The sequence below is a fragment of the Hirundo rustica genome, chromosome 12, assembly GCF_015227805.2.
Source record: "Hirundo rustica isolate bHirRus1 chromosome 12, bHirRus1.pri.v3, whole genome shotgun sequence".
Lineage (NCBI taxonomy): Eukaryota > Metazoa > Chordata > Aves > Passeriformes > Hirundinidae > Hirundo > Hirundo rustica.
In genome coordinates this window covers 16816408-16838328 of record NC_053461.1, presented here as the reverse complement: position 1 = coordinate 16838328, position 21921 = coordinate 16816408, and the positions used below count along the sequence as shown (strand labels likewise).

The 21921-nt window shown below is 42.2% G+C and overlaps 1 protein-coding gene across 20 annotated transcripts in view; it reads left to right on the top strand.

Annotated features, from left to right (window-relative positions):
* Window positions 1-21921, top strand: part of FOXP1 (forkhead box P1) — a 380821-nt gene that overhangs the window by 294831 nt on the left and 64069 nt on the right. For 18 of the 20 annotated variants that reach the window (XM_040076749.2, XM_040076751.2, XM_040076755.2 and 15 more), the window contains 3 exons: window positions 10471-10608; window positions 11698-11787; window positions 17061-17220. In XM_040076749.2, coding sequence (XP_039932683.1) covers window positions 10471-10608; window positions 11698-11787; window positions 17061-17220 — 388 coding nt within the window. The remainder of the gene's footprint in view (window positions 1-10470; window positions 10609-11697; window positions 11788-17060; window positions 17221-21921) is intronic. The other 2 variants (XM_040076756.2, XM_040076760.1) reach the window with 1 other exon arrangement.

Sequence of the window (21921 nt, the reverse complement as noted above, 5' to 3'; positions counted from 1 at the left end):
TGGATAAAACACAGCGTCGGGTTTAAATGTCAGGAAGCGGGATCGCTGAATGGATTCGCCAGTCAGTTTACCAGGGGGGAAATAAGTGAGTGAGCTTTGTTTTTGAAATTGACTGGTGCTGTGAACCCCGGCGAAGTGGATGTAACGGGATCTCGGCGCAGCCGGGCTCGGTGTCAGCGTTGCAGTGCGAGTGAGCCGAAATTTCGAGGGTGGTGGTGGCGGGGAGGAGGGAACCCTTAGGAAGTGGGTGGTAAGTTTAGAGCAAAGTGCATATACACTCTTCCTCCCTGGAATTAACTCCTTCTAAGCCAGCTTGTCTCCGAAAACAGTTGTGCCTTGTCCTTATTGCTGGTGGCGGGGAAAAGCCCCTCGGTAACGCGGCACAGCCGCCTCGGTGCGTGTGCCGGCGTTCGACACGCTACCATTTCATATTTTTAAATAAAAACAAGTTCGGTGGCAGGAAGTGTGAATCATTCGGGGCGACCAAGATCTGTTTATGAAAACCAAACGGTTGGATTTATTCTAGCAGTGAGTGTTGAGTTGTGAACTACAATAAATCGCTGAAGTTTATTTCTCATAAAAAAAAAGTGACTTGCACGCGCTAGTTTGCCTTTTTATAAATAAACCGAAATGTTAATTTTTTTTTTTTTTTTTTTTTTTTTTTTAAAATTGGATCACAGCTGATTCTCATGCCTGATGCACCTGGGCCCAATCCTGGAATGCCTTGTGCGTGTGCAGTAGCTGTAGTAGGCGAGGAGGCTCTTTACCTTCCTTTCCCCCCCCCCGGAGCGGTTAAATTATTATTTACCAGATCGAACCCCTCATAAGTGTGTTTAATGTGCCGAGCTTTCAGGCATCTCGCACATCTTTTACACCAAGTTGAAAGGCATTTCTGTTCGCTTCTAAAAGTCACGGCTGCAACACATGTGCACATGTGCGTATGTCATTAGAGTGTGCTTCTGTCTGGTAAAGAAATGGCTTTTGTTGATTGTATATTTATTGTAGTAGCAGCCTAGGAAGTCTCTAAAAGCAGGCTCTGTCCTCTCCTCGCAGCCAGCGGAAAAATCTGCTGTCAGAGGGCTTTCAGTGATCTCCTGTGGCTACGTCCAAAAAAAATTTCATTGATAAGGTTGCAGAGATGAAACCCGAGTCCTGCCTGAACAGAGTAGCTGCCTTGGCCTAGACTGTGATAGAGCTGAGCTGCAAACTGATTGGTCTGACACTTTATAATCAAAGTTGATTTATTGTTCATTAGTAGTGCATTAGCCCTTTCAGGCAAGACAGTTATTTGTGTAGTGGCCTGTCAAACAAAAGACCGCTAGCACCTGTCATTTCTAAACCATGAGATAAGCAAGCAGATATTAAGATAATGCAAATAGGAATACGGTGGAATGAGGTAAAGTTCTAGCAATTTCTCTGTAAGAAATATTGCTTTATTTGACGTGCTGATGCTCAGCAAATAGAGGAACTGGATTTTAGAGTAAAGGGATTCCCCTGCACCAGGACCATCAGGAGGAGAAGGCGCTGGGGATGTGCTGGGCGTCCGTGGCGTGTGGTTTCAGAGCACCTCGGAGGTGAGGAGCGAGCTGGTGCAGATAATGAATTGGGGAAAGCCAGTCACCGATACAGAAAGAAGATGTAAATGCTCTTTTGTAGCCTTAATTTAATTTTCTTTGATTTTTGGTTTTAGTGTGAGAGCAAGACCGAGGCACTTTTCCTGCTTTTTTTCCCTGACTCCTTCCTCCTCTTCCCAATGGACAGATGTCATGAAAGGATGCTCTTACTGGCAGGGGTTAATTATATGAAAACTTGATGACATCACAGCAGAGCTGTGAGAATGTCAAAATACATCTGCTGCCATATTCAGACATATTGCTCTCCCTCCTCTCCCCCTATATCAGCTCCCCTCCCCTCTCAAAAGGGAATGATCTCATGGCATAAAACAGAAAACAACACAAGTGTCAAAAGAAAACAAAATTAGTGAACTTTTGTCTGCCACCATAGAAACGAGGATTAACTTATGTTATTCCAGAGCATGGAATGGAGACTATCTGCATGAGGATATATAGTGTATTGTCTTCTGTGAATTTTCATTTGACAGGGATTTTGGAGGCTGTGATCTTAATTAAATCTCAACTGACTCAAATAATGCATCTAAAGGCATGCACTGTTGCGTAACCTTGCTGAGTTGGTAAACCATAAATCATCAGAAAGCTTATGATAGGAAGGGCTGCTTTGAAATTTTTTTTTTGTTTGCTACAGTTGGTTTGTTTTTTTTTTTCTGAGTCTTGTTTAACATTCACTTTACTGTGCCGTGCCATTGTGCCCTCCCTTTTCTAAGCAGTGTTATTTTTGCTTTAAAAGGAAAAAAAAAAAAAAAAAAAAAAAAGCTCTGAGACATGCTCTGACCAGTCACTCAGCTGAACTAAAGAGAAGTCATAAATACAATGGGATTGACAGGGGAGAAGTGAAATCCCTGCGCTGTCTTTGCAGGGACCTCAGTGCTCAGAGGAAGGTGTGGGTGCCTCACGTTCTTCTGGGGCTGGAGGAGCCCTGCATAAGTTTTAGGAGTGTAACTCTTCACCCCACTTAAGCTGAAATTGGTGCTGGGGTGTGAGCAGCGATCAGACCCCAGGGCAGAGCCACAGCAATGCGTCACAGATGGATGATTGCACTGATGGACGGTGGGCTCTGATGTCTGCGCGAGCTGAGTTGGTTTTAGTTGTGTGCAAGGAAGAAAAGGGTTGCAACAGTTGTGTGGAGAAGGGTAAAATGGATTTTTAGGCATTGAAAGCGAGGTAGGGCAGTCAGAGTGAATTTTTATGCACCGTTTTAACCTGACAGTGCTCAAGCGCTGCTGTTGCTCAAGAATGAAGTTGTTTTTAAAATCCTGAAATTATTATTTCAGTGCAAAATGCCTTGGTTTCTGTGTCTGTGATTACATGCTCCAGCAGCTGAAAAAAGGTAAGGGGAGAAGGATTTTTGTGTTCAAAAGTTGATGGAATTTCAAAAGCTCCTGTGCTTTTTCTGCTCTGTATTTCTTAGTCTTTTCTGAGCTGCTGTAGACAAACGTGAGCTGGGAGGACACAGCACTTGGATTTACTTTCTGTAAAGGTTTCTCAGTAGCAGGATAACTTACTGGTGTTGTTTTTCTCCCCTCTTTGCTAGGGAAAAGCAGTAGCAGGGGTAGTTTTATCAACACCTGCGAAACTAGATTGTGGGAAAGTCCTGACACCATAAGCTAAATTTGTTATTGTTTGGTGAAAGGCTTGGCTAGTTTTAAGCAGTTTGTTTGTTTTATTGAAAGCAGAACTGCATTACTGGAAACTACTTTGCTGCAGTTCAGTTAAAATGTCCTGTCCTGTTTTGTTTTTATAAGGTGCTTACTTGTTCAGCTTCTCTTTCCAGTTAAAAGCAAAGGGTAAAAAAAAAAATCCACCATATACTCACCTGCAGATTTAAGTGGCCATGTAGTGACTGGGAGAGAAGCAGCACTGGCAAATATATCTGCCCCAGCCTTTTTTTCTTGTTGGGTTGTTTTTTTTTTTTCCCCTTCTTCTTCTTTTTAACCTTCCCAGCGCGGTTGCCTGCACTAGCAGGAGGGTCTGTGATCTGTATTGAAGTTGAATGAATGTTATAGAACATACTCAGCAAATAAGTGGAATTGCTAATTGTTCTGTGCACTAGTTTTTGGACAGATTTGCCTTCATTGATTAGGTAAGATGCTCTATTATTTGGGAGGGACAACACCCCCTCCTCCCCAAACTGACAACGGGTTTTAATTTTTAAGCTTTATCTTGCCCTTAAATCTGAAACATCATTGTTCAAATAACTGAGAACAAGGTAAACCAACAACATCAAAAAGGTCGGCTTCTGTGATTTCTCAAGGGCTTGTTATTTTGTACTTTCCAATTCTATTTGATGTCTTGACAAAACAAGACGACACAAGGGAGAATACATTAAATTTTGATTTTCATCTAACCTGTTACAGTAGTGGCAGCTTAATTTCTTTTACTTTTTACCGAAGACGGCTTTTTGCACAATTACTCTAATTGCCACACCACTTTATGAGAAGGTTTCTTTATGGGTTTCCCATTTGCCTTGATTTTGTGAGGCATTTTTTTTGAACGTGCTTTGACCTTTTAACACGGCGAGCTGGCTGGTTGGAGTGCTTCTTCATTAGAAGTAAATCAGTGAATGGCAAAATTGTCAAAGAAGCAACTGATGTTTTCTCATTAGAATCTAATTTGCACCGTTGTGCTTAGCTGTGATGTTCAGCTGTAGGTGTCTGCCATAGGTGTGAAAACCTGCGAATTTTTAAGCAAATAAAGTTTACAACTGTTACAAAGGCGTCACTTGGAACCAGAGTGGCAAAACCAACCCGAGTGTTTAAGCAGAACCCTGGTTTGTGTGGGAAATAAACAGCATGGTGGAATTTTTTTTTTTTTTTTCCTTTTTTTTTCAAGAATCACTAATTTTTTTTTTTCAACTGGCCACGACGGTGTATGTCATCTCAAATGCCCTGAGTTTGAAGAGCAGGCAGCTATGGATTTGATTCTTGCAGGAGAAAATAGCCAGGCGTGTAGAGAGGGCTCATCCTTCCTAGAAATCTTTTGGGAGTTGCAGCTCTTTAAAATCTGCCATAAGGAGGTAAAAAAAAAAAAAAAAGCCCCTCTGTATAACAGTTCCCTTTCACTCACGTGAAATTCTGGGCACATTAAATGTTGCTGGTTCAGTCGTGGTCTTTTATTATTTAATTAAGCTCTCCATAATGTATGTATGAATTAATACGCAGATGTAAGGAGTCTGACACCATGATCATTCTCAGTATATTAAGGGTGTTTGGGAGAGAGGGTTTTAAGGGGTTTTTAAGGGCTTTAGGGGTATTTTGGATGTTTCTAAGCAGGATTGCTTTTGGTTTATCTGAGGCTTTTTTGGCAGAATATGTTGATCTAACATTTCCTTTCCTAAACTCTGGAAAAAAATGCCGAGTTTTTTTTCCTTTTTTTTTTTTTTAGTTTTAGTTTTAAACTGTATCATTATAAAATCACCACTGTTTGGAACCATGTACAGCAGGTTATATAATTTTTCCTTTCATGCTAGAGATGGAAACAAAAATGGTAACTTCTTAATATGTGAAAAATTCTGAAGGTAATCACAAGCTTAAAATCTCACTCATCTTGTTAAAGGGGTATTTGGATGTGTGTGTGTATGTTCTGGTTTAGTCTCTATTTGACAAATGTTAGATGTAGAGAGGATTTAATTTATGTAAACTTTATATTTTTATGCAAATTAAATGGGTATTTATTATAGCAGAAACAATTATCCTGGCACTTAGTGAGAAACCTGGTATGCATGAGAAGTGGAAGATAAGATCAGATGTTTCATTCTGTAAACAAATACGAAAATATTCCCGTTTTTCCTTAGCTAAAAGAGGATACAGAAGACGGCAGACATCCTGACATGCCAGGGAATGTCAGCAGAGCCCATCGTTCTGCTTTCTGTAGGTCAGAAGGAGATCGTCACTCCTGATAAAATATGATAAACAAAATTATAATAATAAAATGCTAATTTAATTTTAAGGAGGTTTTTTCCCCCCCTTATAATAGGGAGTTGTATTGTTACAGGGAGCACAGTTATGCTAATGACAGACTACTTAGCAGATTTTACATTAATATAATAAACATTACCTGTCTTAATGTGCTGTGCTGTATTATGGCAGAAGAACTAAGTCTAAAAGTGAGGTTCCATTTCGCATAATGAACCAGCACTGCAGTTCCTGCGTGAATAATTCCGACAGCGGCGTTTTTGTCTTGGGATTTTGGAGGATGAGATACTGTGTCGGAATTGTTTTAGTCTCAGGGTGGAAGCAGGTCCTGCCTGCCTTTAGCACTTCTTATTCTCCTTGTCTCTGCTCTACCTTGTGGCGTCGTGTCTCTCTGCTTGCCGGGGTGTCAGTGCTTGATCTTCCCCTGTTTTGCATTGTTTCGCCTGATTTTTTTTTTTTTTTCATTTTAAATATATTGCATATAATATCTTGCTAATAGGACAGCTCAAGTTCATTGTTTGATTTTGCCTGGCTGTAGCTATTTTTACTGTAGTTCAGTATTTTTAAATATTCCTCAGCAAGTTGTTCTTTTCTGTGTTCAGCTGTTGTGCTCCGTTTAACTTTTATCACAAAATCTTTAACCGAAGAATTGCTGTTTGAAAATCCAAGGTGCCTGGTATGAGGGCTTACTGAAATCAAGTTCGAACATAGATCGCAGGAGAAAAGGATTTTCTGGCAGAGTTATTCTTTATAAATTAAGGAAATCCTCCCCATCTTCCATGCATGCCTGCTGACAGTTAACAGGACCACAGCCGTATCCAGCATCCGAGGCACAGGGTGTGAAAATAGCATTCTTTTTCTTTTTTTTTTCTTTTTTTTTTCTTTTTTTTTTTTTTTTTTTTTTGCTTCTTACAAGATTAAACTACTTGAAATTATTTAGCTACTATTTAATTATATTAATATCACCGAAAATGAGGGAATGGAGGTGATTAAGTAGGACTAAACCATTTTCATCCCCGTGACCCTTGTCTGGGCTGTGTGGAGGAGTGACAAATGCATCCCTGCTGTAATTTTGTGGGGAAGTTAAAGGGGAGCTTGGCCCAAGTTTGTGGAAGTTTCCCTTGGTCGGTCTTGCCAAAATAGGGCGTTTTTAGGGCTTGAAATGGGAGGGTCTCAGAGGGGACTGTGGGGCTGGGAGGCCTTTGAGGGATGCGGAGGAGCAGAGGCAGAAACCCTTGGGAGAAACAGTGAGCGAAGACAATTGTGAGTATTAAAGACATTTTTTGCCGTTGATGGTATTAGCATGTCAGCAGGTCCATACTAGCACAGGTCCCAAAGCCAAATTGCAGCTGTATTTTTACCTTTGCTGCCAGGTTTACATGCAGCTGGGTATCTACCACACCCTATTGTTATCAGTCAACAATACCAAAAGTAGTTCATTAATCATATCAATAACAACAATCATGTTTCAAGTGCAGAATAGAAATAAACAACTTGAAAGAAAAAATAAAAGATTGATTCCTTCTCTGCATGCTAACTTAGCATTCTTTAAATATATCTGCCAGTAGTTTAATTTGAACTTCAACTCCCTGAAGGCAGTAAGACAGAATTATTTTAGTTCTTCATAGACTGCCTTCTGTGATTCATTGTTAACTCATAAAACATGCTCATTTTCATGTACTTAAACAGTTAAGTCATTTTTAAAGTTGGTTTGTAATTTTTTTTGGCAACACATTTAAGTTGACATCTGAGAGATAGAAATCTAAAATGGATTTATAGCTCTTGGTTTAGGTTTCACTTACTATCAGAAAAAATATCAGAAATAAATATTTTTTATCTAACATAATGTAAAGTACATTGCACAGTATCTAAAATAAAGTTTAGTTTTGACTGAATACACTCAGAAAGGGACCCATAAATATTAGAGAGCTGTAGTTAGGAACTTACATGACTGTTTTAAATACTATTGATTTAAACCACTGGCTAGATTTTATGAATCAAAGTGTAATTTCCAAGCTTTGGCTATATTTCTCATCACTAAAGCACTCTCTCTTGTGTGCCTTTAGCAGCTTTCCAGACATTCAACACGGGATTAAATGATAGTAGTTACAATGATCAATAGGTTAAGACCGGTACAATCACTCTTACCGCTAATGACCTCGGTAGTAATGGGTAATAAAGTGTGGGCTATAATAGCCTATTGCTGGTGCTGCATGCCCTTTGATTCCTAGTATTACCAGGGACTAGCTACATGGAAAAGTTGGACGTTGGGAGTTAAGAGAGTGGATATATAGGCCATCATTCTTAACTATTTAAAGTCCCTCAGACGGTACGTGTGTGCCCACGCTCGTCCGGGATGCGTGTTGTAATTTTTAACACAATAGTTTCTGGTTCGTTTGAATTTATTTGTGCAAGGTTTCCGTAAGTTGCTTTTGTGATAAACTAAAGTACAGGCCGTGGCTAAATGTGGCTGTTAGCTGTGTTTATAAATGGAAGGCAGCACCTTCTTTAGAAGCGCAGGTGTGGTGTGAAAATGTGGTTTCAGATGGTAAAGTGAAGTTGGACAGACCAACACAAACTTGTACTCTGTGTACTTGTACTCCGTGACTGTGTGCAGTACATACATGATTTTTTTTTTTTTTTTCTTTCTGCCTAAGTGCTTCTGTTCTAGCAAGGAGTGTGCAGCTAAGAGATTTGTTACTGGAAGGTACATGGCCAGTTTTCAAAGACAGGGCCTAATGGCCAGATCCGTCCCAAGATAAACGTGCAGAAAGGCCATGGAAGTGAATGGGAGTTGTCCCTGCCCAGCTGACGGCAGAATGCGGCCCTTTGGATTAATCACCGATGTGTAGGGTTTACAGCACCCCACCCTATTCCTGTCTGTATCCTCGCTTGTCGTCATAAATCTGACTGAAGAGTATTTGTCTTGTCTATCTTCCAAGAAGGGCACAGAAAACATACTTGAACATGCTTCCTCTTCTGTTTGCTTGGTCCAGCTTCAATGAGAGGTAGTACAAACCCCAGGGTAAAGTAAACTTCTCTGGGGATGAGAATAATGAAGGTGAGTCACGCCTTGGGGCGAAGATAGTGACGGCAGGATTTAATTAAATAATTTTCTACTCCCAGAAAAGTTTTTAAAAAACTGCGGATTAAGATATTCTGAATTAATGGGATTACCCGTCCCGATGACTCAGTGGCCTCTGAGCTGGTCCTGGGTGGCAAGGTGGTGGCTTTCCCATAGGCACGGGGATGTGGCGCTTGTAATGGGAGAACGGCCACTGGTTTTGGTGGTTCTGGTGTTTGTCCTGTAATTAAATCTCCTGTTGCCAGTGTTCTCACCAGCCCAGACCCCGTCAGCGATGCGGGAGTGCTCAGAGGACCTTGCCATGTCGGCATTAATGGGATGTCAGGGGCGTGCGAGCCCTCGCTGGGCTCTGCTCAGGCGAATGTTTCGGAGGCAGCGCCTGGCCCTGGCACACGACATGTACACAACAACACGGGGAGATGTGCGCTGTACATGCGTCTGACCTTCAGGAACCATTTTTAGTTCATCAAGATTAGTGATGCTGAGAAATCAGGACATCAGTGCATAATGACTGTGAAATTAGGAATGAGAGCTTGCTATGCAAATGACAGGACAAATCATGTGAAAAAGTCAAGATAAACTGCATATTAAGACATTATGTTACATAAAATTAATACTGCATTTCTCTCTTGCTTACTACTACACCGGGGTTGTTTTTTTTTAAATTCCTTTATCTTCTGATCAGCTATTGTCTGCTGATTTTTTTCTGAAGCGGTTCACGGAAAAAGTGCTAAACATATTATTACCTTTTATTGTAATACATGAGATGACAGGAGATCCTTTTTAGCAAAGTATATCCTTTACTGCTTTTAGTTTTGTGCTGTCATGTATTTGATTTAAAACTATAGAAAAGTAAGATGCTTCAATATTACTGTTAAAACTCGTATGGGTTTTGTCTTTTCCTCTATTGTTTTTTTCCCCTCCTTTTCTTTTCCTTTTTTGGGGTGGAGGGTAGAGGGGTGGGTTTCTAGGGAAATAGTCTTCTTGCATTACTAGGACTGACAAAATGGTTCTCATGTAGTCTGCAAATTAAACACAAGTGCAGTGATTATTTTGAATAGCTAAATTACATTCTAGAAAGCTTGCAGAATTCATAGCATTGTCATTAGGTATCCGCTTGAATACAATTTGTGTAACCTTGGCCAAGACAGCCTGTCATTTTAATGTCAGTGTTTTATCTGAACAAGACATCATCCTTTCAGATACAGTGTACAGGTTCCTTGCAAAGATGCCCGTGCAGAAACGTGTTAACAGTTGCAAATATGAAATGCTATCAAGTTCATCACTGTAGCTGTTTGTCACTGAAATGTCATGGAAAGCGGCTTTTAATGGTATCTCACATAATATGAAAGAATTGAAGACATCTGTATGCTGGGTGAATATGGAATGGTAAAGACATCGTGGTAGGGCCTTTCTGTAAAAATTGCATAGGAGTCTAGTGCTGTTATTCACATCACTGAGCCTTCCTTCAGTTTTCTGAAAAACCTGTCGTAATAGGGTCTAGATCCCATCAGCGTGGGATATTTGGCTGTTGGATTTCTCTAGAGAAGGCAAAGGCTTTCTGGGAGGGAAAGGACCCAGCTGATGACTTCTTGTAAAAATAAATAAATCTTTAACATACTACTTGCTTTAAGGAATTTCCAACCAGTAGTGTTTTGCAAAGGGGGAATTTAGTCACCGGGAAGGTTCGGTCAGTACCTGTGTGCCGGCCAGGGTGGGCTGTAAGGACTCTCACCTTCAGCCCCCTTGATGCCAGGAGTGGGCTCCTCCGGTGTGGGGATGCTGCAAGAGCTGTGGCAGTGTGCTCTGACCCTCTTTCTCTCCTCTTGGCCTTCAGGTTCCAGTGTCGGTGGCTATGATGACACCTCAAGTGATCACTCCCCAGCAAATGCAGCAGATCCTCCAGCAACAAGTGCTAACTCCCCAGCAACTCCAAGTCCTGCTCCAACAGCAGCAGGCACTCATGCTTCAACAGGTAATTGTTTCCTTAACAGCTGCTCAGGTGCCCCCTCTGGATGCTGGAGGCTTCACCTCCTGGAACGCCCTTGGGGAAAGAAGCTGCCCACATCTCAGGTCTGAACCTTGGAGCAGCCGTGCTGTGGGCTGAACCGACTGCTCTTTTGTTTTTAATTCTAGAAATAGCTACTGGAAACAAATCCAGGGAGCAGTGCTAGGAGTGTTTCCAAGATCAGCTAAATAATACAGATGCATATTTAAGTGTCAGGACTTCGGCAGATGTCCCTGTTGCTTTTGCCTGCATCCCTCAGAAGGCTTGGTGTGCCCTGACTGATTGGAATAAACAAGGTAGAAGGGCCATACTTCCTGATTTAGACCTCGTTATTTCCATCTGGAACCGTAAAGGGCTGTGGAAACAGAAGTGGAGAGGTTTGCGAGCCTGTTTGATTTCAGCCAACATATGCCGGGCTGTGTGTCAGTGCTGCTCGCAGCCCGTGGTCCTTTCTCAGCTGGAAGCTGGCCACCAGCAAGCCCTGAAGGCTCTGTTACCACAGGGTTTGGCACAGTGGGGTCTCACAGAGCCCAGGTGGGTGTCAGCTTCCACCCAGCCCAACCCTGCCTGCTCCCTCCTGGCTGCCAGGCTCCGTCCTGCCCGCGGCCAGAGCGCTGCCTGCGCAGAGCACATCTGGGGAACGGGAGGAGGAGAGTATTTCCCAGGATGTCTATGCATGTATTGAACAACACTTAATACAGTCAAACCCTATCATTTAGAAAGCATGTGTGTTTCACAACAGAGATTCGCCAGGCTCTCTCAGCAAGGGCATTTTGGCTTTGTTGTTACAATCAAAGGTCATTCCTTGCCTTATTTTAATTAGTTTGTGTAGAAAATGGTATGTTTTTCATCAGTTCATTTTGGAGATTACTTTTCAAACGATAATGCCAAGAATAGTCAGTGTGCACTGAATTTATTGTTGAGTTTCAAACTAAAGGTCAGACCATTACAGATAAAAGGATGCTATTTTTCAAATCACAGTTTGCGTGTTACACCAAAAGGGACACTGAATTGGCTCTCCACTTTGTTACTTACCATCTTTCCTTTTCTTTGTAGCAGCAGCTTCAAGAGTTTTATAAGAAACAACAGGAACAGTTGCAGCTTCAACTTTTACAGCAACAACATGCTGGAAAACAGCCTAAAGAGGTACAGACAATACCCATTTTACTTTCAAACCACAGATCCCCGGGGACTGTCTAGTGGCTATTAAACTGTCATTCATCTTATAAATGATTGCGCAACTGAACTGACTCTATCGGGCCTCAGCTCTCAGATTTAGAGTTATTGTCCTGTTTTCGCCCGTGTTTTCCTGTGCTTTCCATTTGCTTGCTGCCACATATTTTATAGCAGGGGACCAGGCCTTGCCGTTCGGTATGAGTCCTGGAGCAGGCATCCAGACTTGTATCTTGGGGGAGTGCTTTGGGAAGTTAGTTACGGTGGAGAGGGGAGGAGGCAAGTCAGCAGGCCCAGCTTGCTGCTGTCCTCTCTAAACAAGACAGAATGCCAAGAGGTGTTGAGTTTGGGCTTGCACTTCCCAGCCGGAGAGGTTCTGGTTGCACATGCCTTGCAGCACGGCCTGAGCAGGAGGGACCACACGGAGCAGCATCCGTGGTGGCATGGAGAAGAGGTGACAGGAGACCTTACTCTCATGGTCCATAACTGAAGGGGACAGGCCGGGGTAGTTTCTGCCTGTCCTTTAGGTACCTTTCCCTTCCAAAATACCTGTCACGTCCAAAACTTTGTAGTATTTGGTGTGCTTAAATTTTCCTGCAATTAAGTTTTAAGGTGCCGAGTCCACCTCTTAAGTCCTTTAGAGGCGTTTGAGACTTTTCCTGTTTGATCTGACATCACTGCTGGCTTAGGTAGATCCTAGAAAGCTGCCTCCTGGCGTGAGGCACTGGGTGATGTCCGGTGATAGCGGCGGCGCTCATGTCACCTGATGAGGGGTGTTGCTCGAAGCGTGCACCAATTTCTGCTCCCCATTCCCCTTGAAATTTCGGCAAATCGTGCCACCTGTGCCAAGTTTCAACCCCGAGTGAATTTTTCCAGCTGAGTTATAAACCCCTGAAAACAGGGGGGTTTATAATGGAAACGCTGACACAACCTTAACCATAGCGCGCTTACGGGCTCCACTATAATAAAAAGGGAACAGATTAAAAAGTGTCTAAAATGTAAATCTAAAGGACTAACAGTAATTAAAATGGAAATGGCACAGGGAGGGAAGGCATGTAATTGTGAGATATCACTGTGCAGAATGCTCTCAGCTTTGTTTTGCTGGCTGTTTTTCTAATTCAGTAGGGCTTACTCATCAGTGGCAGTTCAATGCGCGTTAATGACTCTGGGATGCAGGCATCACTCTGGACAAAGAAATGATTATTGTGCGGTCAAAAGAAGTTCAAAGACAAGAAGGGAATTTCAGTTTTTTCCTTAGAGATCCACATTCAAGAGCATATAAATTAAGCCAAATGTTAAAAACCACAGTCTGAAAGCTGACTTCAAAGTCACAACTCTCTAATTAATGAACTGCGAGCTTCAGTTTGGACAAGTCGTGGTTTGATGCGCCCATAAATCAACATGACAGGTCTGTTTCACAGTCTCAGACAGCGCTTGTCATTGAGTCACATCAGATGTAAACACAGCAGAAAAAAGAGGGAATATGAAGGAGGTGCAATTGATCAACAGAATTGGTAAAAACCCACTTTTGAAACGCATTATGCATGATCACAGGAAATGGCGATAGCCTCAAGAGGCTTTCTCCTTCTGCTGTTGCTTTTTTGAATCAGATTTCTAACAGCCTTCAAAAGGGAGAATAAGAATTATGGAGCTTCTCCCCTGTGGCTGGCAGGCAATAACCCCCTGTTGTTATTTTGTGCTTCTTTCTTTTCAAAGGCGTCAAAATTTAGTTTTTTAAAGATCTTTAACTCTATATTTGAAGACAAACAATAAAGGGCTGCCACTGTCATTCTTATCAGTTACCAGGGATTGTATTTTTTCTTTCTGTTGCCACTTCTTATTAACCTCTTATTTGGTCTATTAGACATAGTTTTGAATGCAAGCCTGCATGCTGGGAGAACATGAAAGTTCAGATGAGCTCAGAGGGCAGATAAAGAAATTTGAAGGGGAAAGTTACACAGCAGAATGAACGATAAAAGTTAACTCTTCTAAATTGCTGTTGTCAGACAGGAGAGCATCTCAGACACAAAGATGAGGGCTTGGAGCTTAAAGAAAAAAAAATACTTTGTGTTAAAAAAGACAAGAAGGGAAGTTAGACAATGTGATGGCATTTCAATATCTAACACACTGATTTACTGTGGTCACACTTCTGATATTACACTAGCGAAAGCAACAATGAGAAAGGACTCCTTCCTGTTTCAAGAAGAGCATTTTACCACAGTAGCTGCAAGGAGTGCAAGGACCTAACTCTCTTCAGCTTATTCTAGGGGTTTGTGGGGGGAGTATTTTTGCTGACGGTTTTAGTGGAGGTCCATTTCAACAACGCGTTTCACCCCACAGGTTTGTTCAGCCCAGCTTAAGGAGGTTATTCTCGCTAAATTAGCATGGAGAAGGTGGTCTTGTATTATTTTATTTCTTCCCCCTCCCTCTGGCACTGAGAACTGACAGGCAGTGCCGTGGTGGGGGCCAGCGACTGCGGTGCTAACGAGGGCTGAGCGTGTACCTTGACAGATGGAACAAGCGTATTCATGTACGGCATCCCCCAAGTCGTTTTGTGAGTGCCTTGTCCTATTGTGCTGTCGTGAAAGAGGGGAAAACACAACAAACCTCCCCAGCCCCACCGGTGAAAGGAACCCGACCCCCGAGCGGAGCAACAGACGGGCCCCGGCGAGGTTCCAGGGGGTTTCACTCGAGGGCTGCGCGGTGTGGCGGTGGGCGAGCAGTGCCCCACGGCGATGGGCAGAGGTGCTGGGGGGGTCTCAGCCCTTTTCCAGCTCTCCCCTGGAAAAGCTGGGGCTCCCCAGAGCCAGGGGAGTGCCGGGGGTCCCGCGCAGCCGCGGCGCTGGACGGAGCGCGCCGTTTCCCGAGCAGGGCCGTTTGTCCTCCGGCGCTGTGACAGTTTATGTTAGGCAGTAGGGAGTAACCTAAGAAAGGAAAACAGACCTTTGACAGAAGCTTTAGGGAGGGGATCAAAAATGCAAGTTTTATCAGGATATTTCAGCATTTTAACACTGACTACTGACCTGACAACAGGACTGCACCGAGACCTTTTTTGTATGCATTCAATTGTGAGAAGTAAACAAACTGCCTTGTATCCTGTGTTTGGTAACTGGGTGGGGAGCGCAGTTTGGCAACGTGTCTTGCTTTTAAATTCTTTCTTGGACAATGGGCCTTGTATACTTTTATATCCTGGCTTTTCAAAGTAGAGTGTGTTCAAGAGCTTTTCTTAGGATAGCTGAGAAGACAACCAAACGGGCATCAGTCAATTGATATAAAGGGTTTTTAAAAAAAAAAAAAAACAAACCCCATGTGCTAACTTTGCACTCTTATTACAAATAGGTAAAACACAGCTTACTACTCCTAGAACTAATAATATAAATATATTAAAATAAATTCATTAAGCATATATATTTTAAAATTAATATTTATGGAGGCAAACGTTGCTTTAGCTCAGTACAACTGTTGCTGGGGCCTGCATGCATATGGTGCTGTTGCGAATAGTTGCAACAAATGGATGTGTCAGAGCAAGCTGTTGCAAAGAAATGTAAACTCTCCGAGTTTTGGAATATCCAAACACCTATTTGTTTAGATGTGTTCCTGAAGTCCGAGGTTTTCTCTGGAAATAAGATGAGTTTATAAAGAGGATGAATAGAATGGCTAACTCTCAGAGTTGTGGGTCGCAGTATTAGGGTTGATGGGGCATGGTTGTACTAGAAGGTGGGGGTCAAACCCACAGTTGGTGTCTGTCAGTCCTGCTCCAGCAGCTCTGGTGGGATTTTTTCTCTGTGTAACACCAGTAGGGAATGGGGCCAGTGATCCTCTGGTTTGGTGTCAAGGAACAGTGACAGAAAGCTCGGAATCTGGCTAGGGTGGGTTTGTGAAAGTGTGGAGTTTGGTAAGAGTTAATTTTCTTTCCCTAATTGTTAGCCATAATGTGTATAAGACCTCCACCTTGATATGATTCCTAGCAGATTAGGGATATTAGATAATTTCCTTCTATTTATTGTACTGCTGCACTGTATTATCTTTCTATCACTCAGATAATTACTAAGGAAATCTACATTAATTTTTTTTGGCTAGCACAAGGAACTGCTAAACACTGGCATGATGTATTGATGTTTTACACAACAAAAGTTTTCCTCCTGTCATTGTACAATAAATAAAAAGATATTTATCAAAATGCAAAGCCTTTCATGGATTTTAAAGAACAAAGCAAATAAAATACGAGATGAGCATGGAAGCAAAACCTAGAGGCTTCCTTAACTGAACAAAATTAAGGACTCTGAAGCCTCGAGTACTGTACATATTAAACACTCACATTCAAGTAAGATGTTGTTTGCTAAATTATGAATGTGTGTAATTAAAATCTAGTGGCTGTTTCTATGAAAGATTTACAATGTTATTTCATCGTTTGTCATGGCTAATTAACAATATTAGATGAAGTTTTTCTTCTTCAAAGGTCTGATTTTTTCTCATTTATTTATGTCAGAAGTGATAAACAGAGTAGTTAAAAGCTTCTCCTGGTACAGTAGTGAGAAAAGCAACATGTTCTTTTACACCTCGAAGGTTCAAGGTTCACATCCCTGTGGAGTAAAGCAACTCCATCTTCTTTCTAGTGAGAATAATTAAAAATTTCAAAGTGCAGAAGTAGCAGCCTTAAATACAGCAGAGAATAATTCCAGTGTAACAGAAAGTATTGTGGGGCTTGATGGATGAAGAAGAGAGAGTGAGTATAAAATACCATAAATTAAACCAGTTGAATTGCCTTAATAGTTGGGACAACCCTTGAATGAGCAAACAGAGCACAGTGCAGGGTTTCTTGTTACATCTAAGTGTGATGTGATCATGAGTGTGATTTTCACGTTCTTTGCCTCAAAGAATTACCCAGGATTTTCATCAGTGTTTGCTCTACCCACTGCTGAAATGCAGCCACATACGGGGTAAAAGAAGAACACACGGACCAAGAGATGCTGCAGCCATTTGTAATTGGGATGGCAGCAGGGATTTAGGCTGGGTGAAAGTTAACCACTGGAGATGGGAATCTGCAGCCCTGTGTTAGCTCCAGCATCTAAACATACCTTGGGGTCTTTGCCAGGGGTGGTGGGCTCACTGGCTTGGCCTTGGTACCGGGTGACTGCCATCAGAAGTTGAAGCACATTGAGACAAGGGGCCCTGTAAATCCTCTGCTTTGCTCTTGAGTTAACAAGTGTGCATTTTTACTTGTATTTTGTTTTTGTTTTTCGCAGCCCCAGCAGCAGCAAGTGGCCACGCAGCAGCTGGCCTTTCAGCAGCAGCTCTTGCAGATGCAGCAGTTGCAGCAGCAGCACCTCCTGTCTCTGCAGCGTCAGGGGCTGCTGACGATCCAGCCCGGGCAGCCTGCTCTGCCTTTGCAGCCCCTTGCACAAGGTAGGTGAGGGCTTTGAGGGCAGTGTGCATGCTCACACGGGGTTGTCACGTGGGGGGAGAGAGAGGAAGAGCTCACAGGCTCATAAAATAGTAAGCACAGAAAGATGCTGACAGGCAGGGTGGGCATTATAAAGGCATTTTTTGAGAAGGGCGGTGCTGCAGTCCTGGGCTGCCCTGACTGGCAGGTTGCAGAGGGCTTGGAGTTCACAGGCAGTTTGTACAGCTGTAGCTGGTCTGGCGGACTCAGAGCTGCTGGTTGTACTCATCTGGGCTTGGAATCCTTCACAGGAGGAGTCTTTATTGATTCCTGGTGCTGGCTTCATGGCTCAGGATGTGTGAGAGCAGCTTTTCCTTTCTCAGATGTGTTGATTGGGCCTTCCTGGTCCCAGCCTGGCCATGAGCTGGCACAGAGCAGCTCTGACCCACAGGCGGAGGAGCTCCGAGTGCCCTTGGCTGTGGCTGCCAGGGAGAGGGGACACGGCTGCTCTCCCCAGCCTTCGTGTCACTGCCTCGGTGCTTCTGTTCCTTCCTCCACACTGAGGCAAATTGGGATTAACTCCATTTAATTCTAATGGTGTTATTGACAATTAGATCCTCCTCCGTCTTTATTCAGTCCTGCACTCTGCAAGAAGTGAATTCTGAATTTCTGCTTTGCTGAAATCCCAATTTATTTTATTTTTCTAGGACATTGATACACTGAAAGCACTACTTAAATCCACACTACTTTTGACAGTGATTATAACCTAGGGCTTTTATTCTCTCTTTTATTTTTTGGCTTAAATTTATTATTTTACTTTTTAAACTGGGTTTGTCTGCAAGCCGTGGGACAGTTTAACAGACTTGTCTGAGCTCTGGCTGCTGTGGTTAAAGCAGACTATTTGGAGCTGGCACGGCTCAGGCATGCCATGGCATCAACCACGATGCTGATATTTCTGAATAATCCTGCCTTCTCCCTTGCCCCATAATAAATTTGAACATTCACCTTTATAGCTTGAGTCAGCCCAGGTTGAATGATTTGGGATCTTGAAAGCAGCCTTAGGGTTGTTCCTAGTTTCTAAATCATACAATGAATTTACATTCAGCTCTGTTCACTTAAATGGAGGGGATAAGAAGAAATTGCTTCTGTTCTTCACCCTCCTTTTTTTCTGTGTACATAGCTGCAAAAAAGTAAGGTGGCTGGTGAATATTAACTTATATGGATAAACTGAGGCCAAACTGGGAAGTGGAGTCTGCTTAGCTGTGTGGCTGATGTGCTTTATTTAGGCTTATTTTTGCCAGACTCAGAAAGGTATTAACTCCTGCGTTGAGAGGCCGAGCTTTTGGGGGCCTGACCCCTGACTCCCGAAGTCTCAGTTCAACTTCCCAGCATCCCAAAACTGGATGGCTGGTGTAGAGCAGCACTGTGCAGGAGTTGGAGGCTGATCCCTGGGAAGGTGGTGCCTAGCTGGGAGCTGCAGGATCAGGCTTGGGGCAGTACCTGGTCAGCCACAATCAATGCAGAGAGACAGGGAGAAGGTGTGAAACGAGTCCAGGAAAAAAGGGCATGTAGATGAAGTGCCATTTATGCTTGCAAGATGTTGTAACGTGCATTAATTACGCCTCAGATTTATTGTTGGAAGCATCCCAGGCTGTTCCCACACACCCACCGGACTCAAGCTTCAACCTGGCTAATTTTTCCCACAGCTCCTATACCATTAAGTTGGCTCAGTAAGGTTCATTGTATAGTCCATCAGTTAAGCTGTCCAAAGGAGGGCAATTGGGCAGTGACAAGACACGCTCATGTGTAATGTGTAAGAAATGAATGTGGTGATGCATGAAGTGTAATCTGTGCAGTAACACATCGGAGACACCGGTGGGTAATTCAGCCGTCATGGCATTGATTGATATGGTTAGCAGGGAAGTGTAACTATTAGTCCTCGCCCAGGAGCACGTTTAAAACCTGAGGGGTGCTGACTTGCACGCCAGAGAGACACAAACATAAGCAGAGAGGGCTGGTTCTGGCAGGGAAATGAGCTGCGAGCGTTGGGGGCGGTGGGAGCCGGCAGGAAAGAGGGATTTGAGACTTGAGGCGGGTTGCAATCCAGCACGATATTTTATTCCTTTTTATCAGAGAGACGATGGCTTAAAACTGATGTCATTATGAGGTTTAAATCAACTTTCTGCTTGCTTGAACATGGTCACCTGGGTATGGAGGTACAAGGACACAAAGAGGTTGAGCAACTCTGTTTGTCTTTGAGCCGGTGATACCTGGGGTTGGGAAATTGAGTTCCATGAGCAGTAATCTGTCAACTGTCCCCACAACATACATTTTTTAAACCTGTGCCTACATTTTCTTTCATAATCAAGATGACTAGTTGTCCTGAAAAATGCAATGAAGAGCCAGGGCTATAGTTTAAAATAATTGGTAATGGACACTTCTTATTTTTTTAAAAAATTACATCTCTCGTGCCCTTTCGTTTTCAGAACAGTTTGCAAGTCTGAGACAAATACTGTATGTGTGTGTATAAAAGAAATAAAATCATCTCTCTAGTAAATGTAGCTCTGAATTCAGTTAAAAGCATTTTGCTTTTAGTCTTAAGTATCTGTAATAGTAATAAATGTTTCGAAGGAGCGAATGCTACTTCATAAGTGACATTTCTGTTATGTTTTCAGAACTAATAGATTGTTTAAATCTGTATTTTAGTTTCATTTTAGTTTTTAGTGCTCGCCTATTGTCTTAAACAAAATAGCATATCCTTTAGTGTTTTATTTGTGTAATCTTTGCTGCTTAGTATTTAGACACTTCTGTAATCTAGATTTTACATCTGTACATAGCAGCAGTTTTAAAATAAACCCCATTTCAGCAGTGCTCTGAGCTGCGAGAGTGAGATCTTTAGTATCCTCAAAATGAAACTGCAAATCACACTTTAGATCACCAGCGAGTGAAAATAATAGGACTGAGACATCCGGGTGCCTGATTGCTCCCGTAGATTTGGCAGTTTCAGGTCTGAATCCCGTTCCTGGTCCGTAGGAAGTCGCAGCGATCTCGGGTAATTGCAGTGCAGTTCTGGGAATCTGACTTGAAATTTCGCTCTCACTGTTAAAATGAGACTGTTAAATGCTAAATTACATAATTTATTGAGAGTGGTCGTGGATCTATTTGACTTGCTTTTGCCATTTGTTCTATTATTTTATTTAACCATTTTGCTGGATGAGTGATGAGCATACCTTTCAGCTGCCCGGTTTGACAGGCTAGTCAGGAATTCTCTCCAGAATTATTCTAAAGGAACTAAATTTAGGGCAGGAGGAGAGAGGCTGTTTCTAATTTTATTTTATTTTACTAATCAGGTGGTGTAATCAATTTTTGGCAAGGGGTTGTGTGCAGGCATGTATGACATCACAGTTAGCTCTTTAGTGTCACCCAGCCTAAAATCCTTATTATCCTCCAGCGTTTTCCCACACACAACTGGGTATATTTTATTTGTCTTTACATATGTGGTATAGTTGTTGTTAGTACTAATGGGAGTTATGCTTGTATGGGAAGTTAGACCAAACACTTGGACTTCTAGAGGCATAAATATCATGTGTATGTCTGTTTTAATGGCTGTAACACTTTCAGGCTTTTCCTTGGGAGAAAGTGTTGGTAGATCCAGAAGTGACTGGGAGGAGAGGAAAGTGGAGAACAGGGAGAGTGGATGTTAGCCTGTGTCTAATTAAAAACCTGCAGAAATCCAGATTTAAAAAAATTAATAAAATGAAGAAAAGGCCAGTTATTCTTTCCCTATTTGCTTGTTCTGGAAAATAAAAATAGGTGTCGGCTCATATGTTCTCATATCAATATGTTATCATCAACAGACAAGTCTATTCACTATTGTTTCAACTGAGTAAACAGTGTGTAAGGGTCAGCCCTGCTCACAGGTAATTGTTAGTGCGCAGACAGTCCTGTCAAGCATGTTAGCTAAAAATACATCCCACACTGTCACTTTGCAAGGTGTTTGAAAATAATAGCCCCCACACAGCAAAACAGGACACGGGCTTGTGTACTGACCTTTTTCTTTGTTTAATTTGCTCAGAGGTTTAATTCCAGGGGACAAGTAATAATTGAATATGTCTAATAACTAAATGCTCATTTGGGACAAAATCCATCAAAATATAATTGGCATTTGGGGCTGATGAAAGGAAAGTGATGTGGCTTTAGAGAAACGGATGTGTCCTAAGAATATCTGATCACTTAATGTATAAATTGAAGCCTCTTCCCTAATATATATTAATTGCAGATACTTTAAGGATTTCAGCATTTTTTTGTAGTGAACCGTTACCGGAGACCAACTGTTTTTGTTAATGCTACTCTGGGAAAGGCGGGGAAGGTTATTGGTCTGTCGTGCAATAATTTACTCCTCTTTGATATGCAAACGATCCACGGTGAATATAAAAAAATCCTATCAGACTCATTTCACAGTTCTTAACCACTTAGATTCTCTGGAGTCTATCGCCTCATTAGACCAGTGCTCTCCAAAGCTAGCATAATTAAAATCTTTAACAGTTTAGCAAAGTAAAGATGTTTGGCTGATCACGTTGAGATGATTATCTATCCATTGTATTCTAAATGACAAAAATAAATTAAATTTAGACCTTGGCATTTTTTATTATGTGTTTCAAATGAATATAATGCATACTGCTTTTTTTTTTTTTTTTATTTCAATACCTTTGGTTGGGTGAGGT